Here is an 11389-nt window from a genome sequence, read left to right as displayed (position 1 = left end):
TAGATATTCAGACAATCAGAATTTCTGGTCAATAACAGCATGCCAGAATACTGCACTGCAAGGTCACATGTTGAGTGTAAAAGAACGACTTCAGAAAAAGAGTCATGTCTTTGTGTTGTCGTCTGTGTACCTGTCCATCCACCAGTCCATATGTCCCTGTTTTTACCCAAGATTATTTTAGTACAATATCTTATGAATGTAACTGTAGATCCACTGATAAGATTTGGGAATTGGTTCAAACAGGTTTAAGGTCACAGCGTGGTCAAACATCTGAAATGCTTTTACTTCTAAAGCTTCTTTCCTGTCTAAAGTACAGTGTAAAGAGTATTTAAGGCACAGTAACATGACTAAACCTGAATCATCTCTCTTTTTTTTTTGTTTATTGTAGCTACTGTTTTGTATTATAGCAGATATGTTTTTGCTCTCGCTGAGGTATATAATGTCCTAGATTCATGTCATGTACATTGTATGTAAAGGGCCAAAGTTTCACAGTGAAATGCAGAAGCAGATTGTTTTACAGGTTGTTTATTAGCTTCTGACATACAGTCAGCATTTAAGTCTAATAAGGTTTCACTGAAGAAATGAAGTAAAAACTTTGGATTGGAGGTTGTGTGTTTTACAGTGTGACACTTTGGCATCATGTTTGTATTTTGTATTTCACTTTCATTAGTGTTTTTTTACCGTGTGAATGTAATTAACACTTTAATTTAATGTGATCAGGGATTATTTTGATTTAAGCACAATATAAAGTTAGCACACAGTTTATTTATGTAGTGATTGTGCGGGACGGTTTCAGGAGGAAGTTCTGAGAGTGCTGCTCCTGCTGCGCATGCGCACTGCTCTCCGGTAGAACTGCAGACGCCGCTATGTGTTCGCGTTGAGACAGAAAAGCACTCGTTATCACACAAAAGGACCAAAAGTCCCCTGTTTTTTGCAGAAATAGATGAATGTGTTTATTTGTAAAAGCGAGACCAATTGTGAGGATTATCTGAGAGGTTTGTAAAAACATTTTCATCTTGACGCTGTTGTTCGACACAAAGACAGAAAACATTCCCGTGTAATTATAAAACTAAAAGAAAAAGAGGCGAAATCGCTTTGTTACTTATTAAAAGGTAACGGCTTTGAATCTTGTCATGACATTTACTTTGTCTTTTATGCAACTCGGAATGATTAGTTCGCTTTTGTCTTCTGTAGATGACTTGTTTTGGGCCGTGGATGAAATGTAGGCCGTGTAGCTGTAGCTCTGCTGGCTAAGTGTTTTTCCCTACTTGTAGCTGTAGCTCTACTGGCTAGGTGCTTTTCCCTACATGTAGCTGTAGCGCTGTTGGCTAGGTGTTTGTACCTACATGTAGCTCTACTGGCTAGGTGTTTTTCCCTACATGTAGCTGTAGCTCTGCTGGCTAGGTGTTTTTCCCTACATGTAGCTCTGCTGGCTAGGTGCTTTTCCCTACATGTAGCTCTGCTGGCTAGGTGCTTTTCCCTACATGTAGCTCTACTGGCTAGGTGCTTTTCCCTACATGTAGCTCTGCTGGCTAGGTGCTTTTCCCTACATGTAGCTGTAGCGCTGTTGGCTAGGTGTTTGTACCTACATGTAGCTCTACTGGCTAGGTGCTTTTCCCTACATGTAGCTCTACTGGCTAGGTGTTTTTCCCTACATGTAGCTGTAGCTCTACTGGCTAGGTGTTTGTACCTACATGTAGCTCTACTGGCTAGGTGTTTTTCCCTACATGTAGCTCTGCTGGCTAGGTGCTTTTCCCTACATGTAGCTCTGCTGGCTAGGTGCTTTTCCCTACATGTAGCTCTGCTGGCTAGGTGCTTTTCCCTACATGTAGCTCTGCTGGCTAGGTGCTTTTCCCTACATGTAGCTCTGCTGGCTAGGTGCTTTTCCCTACATGTAGCTCTGCTGGCTAGGTGTTTTTCCCTACATGTAGCTCTGCTGGCTAGGTGCTTTTCCCTACATGTAGCTGTAGCTCTGTTGGCTAGGTGTTTTTCCCTACATGTAGCTATTATAGCTCTGCTGGCTAGGTGCTTTTTCCTACTTGTAGCTCTGCTGGCTAGGTGCTTTTTCCTACTTGTAGCCTTGCTGGCTAGGTGCTTTTCCCTACATGTAGCTGTAGCTCTACTGGCTAGGTGCTTTTCCCTACTTGTAGCTATTATAATATTCACTAGATATTCCTTTAAAATAGGAAGGTTTTCGTGTAATAGATTAGAGTGTTATCAATATAGAAAATGATAAATTAGCTTAAATTTAGTTATTATAGAAATGTTATCTTTGTCATGGAATCATACAAACTTCTACACATTTACAAAACATCTAACGTATGAATTCTATGAAGAGCTCAGACACTAGAAACAGTAAAGTTTTTATTGGTCATTGGGCTCTCATATAAGAACAGTTATACTGCGAGCTGGAGATCTGTATCAAGTTGTAGACAGTCATTAACGTCTGGTCAGAAAGAGAAAAAGGAAGGTTTAAAGAAAAGTTATTAAAGGGGTCTAAAAAGTTACCAAATCAAGCAACAAAGCAGGCAACACTGGTGTGTGTTATTTTCTTATTTCCTGATGTGTGTTTAGTTACTTTCATGTTTGAACAAGACGACTATCAGTCAAATGAAATGTTGATTTGGTTTGTAACTCTAATCTTCATACTGAGGTGTATAGAGGTGTATAAAGGTACAAAGCACTTGAGGCGGTGAGGCATTATAACTATCGTCTCTGCATCACATGTTTTTGTAACTGTGGATTTTTGAAATAATCCACCCTACATGTAACAATCTAGTTAATTGTTTTGGGCTTCAGCTGTGTTCCAGGTAGCTTCCAGTTCCGCATAATACAAGCAGGCCAATAAATCACCTGGGTATTCAGGATGGTTTTGTCTCAGCTTTTCATGTTGAGGATAAAGATTTCAGTGAAATAAAAGTGGATTTTTTTTTAAATAAAACGTTAATATAATCACACTAAACACATTTGAATGAAATGTAAATACTATGAGTCAAGTTTAATGTGTACTCTATTTTTTGACAAATATTTGGTAATTTTTATTTATTTTTTTTTTAAATGCTTAATGTAAGCTAAAGACACTTTAGAAGATCTAGTTTTAGTAGTTTTGTATTTATATTGCAGGGTTCACTCCCATACTGTTGCAGTGGCTTTTCCCAGAATTCTACTCATCTGCCAAGTATTGTGGTCTACAGGTCTTCATCCTGGTGCCTCGTCTTATTAATTTCAGCACACCAAAATGTGGTGAGTGTTCTAAGCGTTTCAGAGCAGTTCCACCTGTTCTTTTTGGTAATGCGTAAGCCATGTTGTCCTGGTCTACAAGTGCTTTAACAAAATAAATCATTAAATGTAGCTAAATATGTTAGACTCAAATGTTGAATATTGTGATCATTGCTTTTTATATATATATTTTTTTTCTTAGAATATCTTTTATATATAAACTCTTGGTCTTGAACAAACTCAGAGACTCTGGATTAAAACAGATAACCTAGCATTACACTTTCACAGACCAAACTAGCATCTTAAATCTTTGAGTTTGAGATCATTGAGCTCAGAAAGTGCAATATTTTCCTGCTCAGGAACAGGTATAAAGAAGAAATCCAGAAATTTCTGTGTTATTACAAGGATGTAGATTAGTAACTTTTAACAGAGCTCAAATGCCTTTTCTGAGTAGCTGACATTATCCTACTGTTGGCTTTATTCAGCATAAATCTTTATAGGTTTTTTAACATTTATAATGGTAACTGGTTCAGTTTATAATTGTCTGTATTAGTTAAATTAGTTAATAAACTTAACTTCTCCATTTGCACTGCAGAAAGTGAGGGTCTGGTAATGATTCCTATGTTCAAGCACATTAGAGGTTTTCAACCTTAAATTAACTAAAGAGAACCTGAATATAGGCATAAGACTCAATAACAGAGCATCTGTCCTTCACTTCAATGTACTATAGTTTTCTTCACAATGCTCTTTAGAGGATGTTTACTTTGTCATTGTCTTGATCAGAAATGTACACTGTTCCTTATTTTGAGTCACACTGGTGTAGAGACACCAGCAGGTTTTGGCAGGTTGATGATTTCACTGTGGAATGTTGTTTGCTTTTCACCAGACATAATAAGAGTCCTGGCATGTGTTTGAGACTCATCTGACCACAGAACCTTCTCCCACATGGCTTGTGTATCATCCACATTATCTGTGACAGGCATCTATTATATTCTTAGTGGTATTATTTTTCTCTCTCTCTTTTCTTCCATCCTCTTTGCTGCTCTCCCATGAATCTTATTTTTGCCAGATCTCTCCTGATTGTGGAATCCTGAACACTAAAACAGGAGCAGAGGCAAGAAAAGCCCAGATTCAAGATATTCAACCTTTCAAGATATTTTCATAGGCTGAAAGATTCTCTTCTGTTCCAAGTGTTCTTCACTTGGAACCTTTGAAACCTTTTGTGCCTTAGAAATGAAAACACTTTTTAAAACATTTGTTTGTTGATTAAATGTCCGGCTATATCTCATATTGTGGCTTTAAACTATTGTCTCATGCATATTCATGTCCTAATAAATCTTTATGAAAGATCCCATACCACAAAATAGCCCCAGACAGTCGATAATCCACCCCTTATTGTGTCCTGTGGTAGGTGTACTGTTGGTTTTCCCCCAAACATGCTGTTACACCGTAGCATGTAGAGTGTGTAGAGTTAGGACCAAACCCCTTAGTCTCTAATACATCATCTTCCTGGGAAACTTCCATCTGTTAGACATTTCAAATGTTTTTATTGTTTTCCTGATTTTTTTTTTTTTTTTGATTTTTTTTTTAAACCATGTGTGTAATTTCTGTATTTTTTTTAAAGGTGAACCTTTGATTTTTCATCTTTAGAATCTTTGGACAATGGAAAATTTTATTGACTGAATAATTGTTTTTTGTTAGTTTTAATATTACATCTGGGTAAATATATTTGTCATGTTTTAGGGATAATATGAAATATAAATATAAACTTATGAGTATATTTTTTTAGCTTGTCTAGTTAGTGTGTAAGGAAAGGGGTGGGGATTCCAGGTGACATCAGGTAGTACTTAGCAAATCCCTGTCTGGGGGGAGAGAGTTTGTGATCTCGTCCCAGGACACTCTGATATTAATCTGCAGAGCTGCCTAGCAAATTGAAGTTAATTGTCCTCATTTAATACAATTAATAATGCCAATGTTAGTGTTAACACTAAAAGGGAATCCCTCAGATAAGGATTGTGGGTTAAACATGCACACATAAATAACTAACTAACCTTCCTGTGTGTGTGTGTGTGTAGGATGGGCTGTGAGGACTGTGAACTCAGCATGCACTGTTGAAGCTGTAGAGTCCTGTTTTATTAGCATGCTCTTCGGGATGGCATGAGCACCCCTTCCCCCTCCAAACACAAGGTAAGAGATCAATACAATAAATAAATCAGTGAGTCAGTGTAACTTTAGCTGTTTTATATACTGACTGATTTATTCATATTTTAATCAGTTCCTGATTTAAAAAATTACTATTATACTTTTCTTACAGATACTTTTCTTACATGCTTTTCTATTTTCTTGATGTTAGTCTTGACCTCTCAATTTTTCATTCATTTTTTTCTGGATGTTGTAGCATAACTTTCTCTTTTGCTTAGGTCAAGCTTCATAAGGGACGTGAGAGGACAAAGCTGGCCATGTCACGGGTCCCAACACCCCCCCCTCCAGGGGAGATGACCTCAGGACCTGTGGCAGAGAGCTGGTGTTACACACAGGTGGGAGGGGAGGGGAGAGGGAGATGAGGGAGGGGGTAGGGGAGGGATACCAGACAGACACAAAAAACATTTAACTGCATGTCGTACTCTGTATGTATGTGACAAATAAAATTTTTATTTGATTTGAGGGAGAAGGGGAGGGGGTTTTGGGAGAGAGATTTTATGTCTGCATCATCATATTTGCAAATATTATAGAAGACTCTGTAATGAGATTTTAAATACATTTCTACTAATAGAGATTATTATTATTATTATTATTATTATATGATGTAATAGTCTGCCTGTCACAGTCAGATAAGTAGTCAGATAAATCAGTTCTGTTGGACCGGGAAGCCGTTCTTCTGTCTGTCAGCACATTATTATTGTAAAGGACTAAACAACTGAATGTGACTTGCAATGATTAAAAATGTAAAAACATCTTTTTAAAAAAGAAACAGTGTGATTAGCACTGTTATTAATAGTAATTAGCACCTTTAAGTTTTACCCATAAAGTAGCTCTGTGCAGAAATATTACTCAACCTTTCTAATAGCATTTCTAATGAATGACAAGGAAGTTTGCAGGTTTGGTCACAGTTATTAGGTAGCAGATTAATTTAGGAACTGGTTCTGAAACCATTTTCTGTTTAGAAGAAATGTCTGTCAGCTAATTGTTAATACGGAAAATCTCTTACCTGGCAGGTCAAAGTAGTGAAGTTCTCCTACATGTGGACCATAAACAACTTCAGTTTTTGCAGAGAGGAGATGGGCGAAGTGCTGAAAAGTTCCACCTTCTCTTCTGGTCCCAATGACAAAATGAAGTGGTGAGGTTACTTTTCTATCACACAACTGTTTCCCTTCAAGTTCCTTTCCCTAATTTTTATTTACAGCATTTTACAGACATATGGAGCAAATACTAAATCATAACTAATATCTTGCCCCAACCCTAATTTTCATATTGCATGACTTTCTTTTCTGTAGGTGTTTAAGAGTAAATCCAAAAGGACTAGATGATGAGAGTAAAGATTATTTGTCCCTCTACTTACTGCTTGTAAACTGTCCAAAAAGTGAAGTGCGAGCAAAGTTCAAGTTCTCCCTGCTGAATGCCAAAAGAGAAGAAACTAAAGCCATGGGTGAGGAAAAACCCCACATGATCTGTTACTCCCTGTTAGTGGTGTGTGTATGTGTGGTTGCTAATGATCATGTTTTCTTTATTGTTCTTTAGAAAGTCAAAGAGCATATCGATTTGTCCAGGGAAAGGATTGGGGCTTCAAAAAGTTTATTAGGCGTGACTTCTTACTTGATGAAGCGAATGGACTTCTACCAGATGACAAGCTTACACTTTTCTGTGAGGTATTGTGATCTCTGTATGGAAGTATAGAGAACTACTACAAGAAATGGGATTGGAGACATTTATCCTGCTTCATACCTTAGTAGTGATGAGACCATGGGATCTGCAGTCAGTAATGAGTAACAGTGGAACAGCAAAACTCTTATTAACCTTAAAACACGATTTACTGTGCGCGCGCACACACACACATCCTGCTGTTCTTTAATGACTGAATTTTATATTCTAATTGTTGCTCAAAGGTGAGTGTGGTGCAAGACTCGGTGAACATCTCCGGTCAATCCAACATGAACATGCTGAAGGTGCCTGAGTGTCAGCTGGCTGATGACCTGGGCAGCCTGTGGGAAGGTTCCAGGTTCACTGACTGTAGCCTGTTTGTGGGTGGACAGGAGTTTAAAGCACACAAATCCATCCTGGCAGGTTGGCTGATCATTTACACAAATGTAATTGTATTTGTGGGGTTTGGTGTTGAATTTGTGACGGCTAATCAGGTCAACTTTGCTTTGCAGCGAGGTCGCCAGTTTTCAATGCCATGTTTGAACACAAAATGGAAGAGAGTAAGAAGGTAAGGGTTACTTTTTTCTTTGAAAAAATGACTCAAACTTTAACCAACCCTGTACCTTTTTTTTTTTTTTTTTTGTTTTTATTAAAGTCCTATTTACAAAAATACCTGCTTTATTACAACTGCATTTTTCCAAAGCACTATCTGTTAATAGATGCACTGCATAGACATTTAGTACTGTGACTCATACAGAAAGGAGAGTGAAGGTGCCGCACAGACCAGTGTTGCCTATATATGTCTTTACTGAGTCTTTTTAGATTACACTTCCAGAGGATTACAGAACAGATCTCTGATGATCCAGAGCTATTTTCAAAGTTGATTTTCTTGACTTCTCCCACAGAACCGTGTGGACATCAGCGATGTGGAGCCGGATGTGTTTAGAGAAATGATGGTCTTTATCTACACAGACAAAGCTCCAAACCTGGAGAAGATGGCTGATCATCTGTTAGCTGCAGCGGACAAGGTGAGGAAGCAGTGACTGTAGACCAGCTACTAATTGATAAGATCTTCTGAAGTGCATGAGTCATTGGTTGGAATGTTATCTGCTATTCTCTCCGTTTGTGCAGTACGCTTTGGAGAGATTGAAGGTGATGTGTGAGGAGGCTTTGTGTAACAGTCTGTCTGTAGAAAACGTGGCAGACATCCTCATTCTAGCAGATCTGCACAGTGCAGAACAGCTCAAAACACAAGCCATAGACTTCATCAACAGGCAAGTCTGCTCTTGTTTCTTTTATTTATTTGCTTGCTCTGTTCCACTGCCACTCACACTCACTCACTCGCACACACTCACTCACTCGCACACACACTCACTCGCACACACACTCACTCGCACACACACTCACTCACTCGCACACACACTCACTCACTCGCACACACACTCACTCACTCGCACACACACTGCATATATATTGAAATCTGTGATAACGACATACATTAGTACTGGAATCATGTCTTTGTACCTTTTTAATATGCAGCTTTTATCAAGAAATGTGCCTTTTTTACGCAAAGGTAGTTATTGTCCAATTATTTTAAAGGTACATTATATCCATATTTTTAGATATTTATATAAATGTTGACAATGTTGTCAGGCTTATCATGTTATGTTATGTGGTTGCTACCAGTCAGCGCTGTAAGTAGTGCAAATGTTTTGTAACGCTAAACTTTTCCTTTCCAGATGCAGCGTATTAAGACAACTGGGCTGTAAAGATGGGAAGAACTGGAATAGCAAGTACGTATGACAGCGTTCTGCTGCGTTATTATATATATATATATATATATATATATATATATATATATATATATATATATATATATAGATATATATCTATATATATCTATATATATATATATATATATATATATATATATATATAGATAGATAGATAGATAGAGAGAGATATATATCAGGTGTCAGTATTGTATAGCTGAACGAACTAGGCATGATGTGATGTGGATCATAATCTGTGCTAATCTGAGATGGATTATAAGGCAAATTTTGGAAAGAGTTAGAGCTAGAGATATCATTTAAAATATTTAAATTATTCTGATATTTACTAATATTTATTTATCCTGCTGTTATCCTAATGAATCATATTGATTAGGATCCTCTTTTAAACTAACAGCAGCATAATTATGAATGGAGCCTTCCCTTAGGGGCAGTGGTGCTCAAGTGGGTTTAAGGCTCTTGGTTGTTGCTCAGAAGATTGTGGATCAAGCACCAGCACAGCCAGTCTGCCACCGTTGGGCCTCTGAGCAAGGTCCCCAACCCTCACTACCACTGGAGCACTTCCAAAGCTGGGATGTGAAAAGAAAACATATTTGCTTTTGCTTCTTCTACTTAAATTCCTAAGTGATTGTATACGAGGGAAAATAAAACTCTATATTCATAAGTAATTCATGTAATAGAGCTCGGTGAAAAAAGTCTCTCATATATTCCATATTAATGAGACATTTTATTAGCCTTTTTAAACAATGACCACTAGAAAAAGTTTTAATTAAACTACTGTATTTTTAATTTGCACTCTTTATTAAACTAAATTTGCCTTAAGTAAAAAACAAAAAAATTAAATATACATGAAGATTAAAGTGTTAAATAAACTCATACTTAATAAATAAAATGTACTTAATTTGGGTAAATGTAGAATAATCAACACTTGCTTGCTTTCCTTAAAAAAAACAGACTGCTGACATTTTCCTTTTTTATTTACAATCTCCTCACCGCCGGCGGCCATAGCACTCATTTCCACATGGCAATGGCACAACCGAACCCCACAGCAGGCCTTTATCAGGGCTTGTAATAGGGATGCTGCTCGCCGCTCGTTTTATCGCCCAGCCCTAATAGAGATTATTAATGAATGCAGAACTAAATTGTTCAGACTGAATTGGTTTTAATTTAACTTGACTAAACTAGGATGAAATGGAAATGATTCAGTGATGTTCTTCAGCTCACGCTGGGTGTCTGGAGCAGTAATGAGTGAGCATGGATAAGGGACCATGTTACACTCCTGGACTTTTTGTAGGTTTTAAGCCATTTTTATTCTGACAAAGCTTGTAAATTGTGTTTTAGGTATGAAGGAAATTTTTGGAGCAGTTTTGGATTATGCATTCTGTAAACAATTCATAAAATACTGTGTAATACTGTTTTGTTTGTTTGTTTGTTTTTTAATCACCCATTTCTTTCTTGCTCTTTCAGTCATGCAGCAGACATAATGGAGACTGCAGGCTGGAAGGCCATGATCCAATCCCATCCTCACCTAGTGGCTGAAGCCTTTCGTGCCCTCGCCTCAGCCCAGTGCCCTCCGTTCGGCCTTCCCAGGAAACGGCTTAAACAGTCTTGACCTTCGCTATTTCCCCCTTTAGACAGATGCAGCAGCGGCCCTGATTCCCTCGTACCCTGTCACTCCCTCCTCCTTTACTAAAGCCCAGCTGGAGGACTGCACTAGCTTACAGTGCTCTTTGCTCACTGCGAGAAGAAGGAACCAGCTTTAAGATGGCCGAGCTGGCTTCTCTCTGCTCAGTGATGTGTCATTTGATAAATGGCCTTAAAGGACATGTCCTCGCCCTCCAGGCCTGTCCAGATTGCACTAACTCGTCCATAACACCGTAGTTTTAAGGTGATGTTTAGATCCCTTGTCTGTGAAGTGTTTTCAACAGGGGCACATTAACTGGCATCCAGAATGTTAAAGCCCTGCCTGTGATGTTGACATTTTGGAAGAAAAAATGGATAACGTGTGAATTCAGAAAAAAAAACAGATCCACACATGAAGTGCAAAATCATTTCCTCTGAGACTTTTTAAAACTGATGTTGCCCATGTTATCAGAAATGTTTACTAGTGTGTTTAACATCAGTAAATATGGGCAGAAGTATTAACTGAGATTCTGCATTAGAATACTTGGTGAAATGTGATGCATTCTTTTGGAGTATGTAATTACGAGTATTACATGAAAGCAGAACTGAACATGTCGATATTTTGCACCTCCTTAACTATTGGGTAAATATGAAGATTTGTTTATCATATTGTTTACAAAGCATTTTTTCCTTTTCACACAGACTTATTTTTGACTTTAGTTGTATGGAGTTTATTTTCTATGATTAGCAGCTTTGCTTACTCAATGAAATGGCAGAGTTCTTTGTGTTTGGAAAATGTATTGTGGTTTAAAAGAACTTTGATTTGTTGCTTTGAAATTAAAACACAAAAATCACAAGTAGTATTGCTTATTTTTGGACATTACGTACCAACACAGTCC

At 37.7% G+C, this 11389-nt stretch overlaps 1 protein-coding gene across 2 annotated transcripts; it reads left to right on the top strand.

Annotated features, from left to right (window-relative positions):
• The first annotated feature begins 807 nt into the window (after positions 1-807).
• spoplb (speckle type BTB/POZ protein like b) lies at positions 808-11350 on the top strand. 2 transcript variants are annotated; one of them, XM_060876081.1, is made up of 13 exons: positions 808-995; positions 3124-3243; positions 5295-5406; positions 5640-5756; positions 6435-6556; positions 6714-6865; positions 6958-7085; positions 7323-7500; positions 7590-7645; positions 7983-8105; positions 8209-8351; positions 8817-8870; positions 10335-11350. In XM_060876081.1, exons 3-13 carry the CDS (start codon positions 5377-5379, stop codon positions 10477-10479), a joined length of 1248 nt encoding a protein of 415 aa, XP_060732064.1. In that variant the 5' UTR covers positions 808-995; positions 3124-3243; positions 5295-5376; the 3' UTR covers positions 10480-11350. The 2 variants fall into 2 exon arrangements, with proteins under 2 accessions (XP_060732064.1, XP_060732073.1); XM_060876090.1 differs by lacking the exon at positions 808-995 and adding an exon at positions 1088-1112.
• The last annotated feature ends 39 nt before the right edge of the window (positions 11351-11389 follow it).

The sequence above is a fragment of the Tachysurus vachellii genome, chromosome 1 (genome assembly GCF_030014155.1).
Source record: "Tachysurus vachellii isolate PV-2020 chromosome 1, HZAU_Pvac_v1, whole genome shotgun sequence".
Taxonomy (NCBI): domain Eukaryota; kingdom Metazoa; phylum Chordata; class Actinopteri; order Siluriformes; family Bagridae; genus Tachysurus; species Tachysurus vachellii.
This window is presented reverse-complemented; position numbering and strand designations above follow the sequence as displayed.

Bases quoted from the DNA above. Each gene is read 5' to 3' on its own strand.
- spoplb (XM_060876081.1), top strand. From the start codon at position 5,377: ATGAGCACCCCTTCCCCCTCCAAACACAAG. The intron at 7,086-7,322 runs GTATTGTGATCT...TGTTGCTCAAAG, and splicing joins AGCTTACACTTTTCTGTGAG to GTGAGTGTGGTGCAAGACTC. The intron at 8,106-8,208 runs GTGAGGAAGCAG...CCGTTTGTGCAG, and splicing joins TGTTAGCTGCAGCGGACAAG to TACGCTTTGGAGAGATTGAA.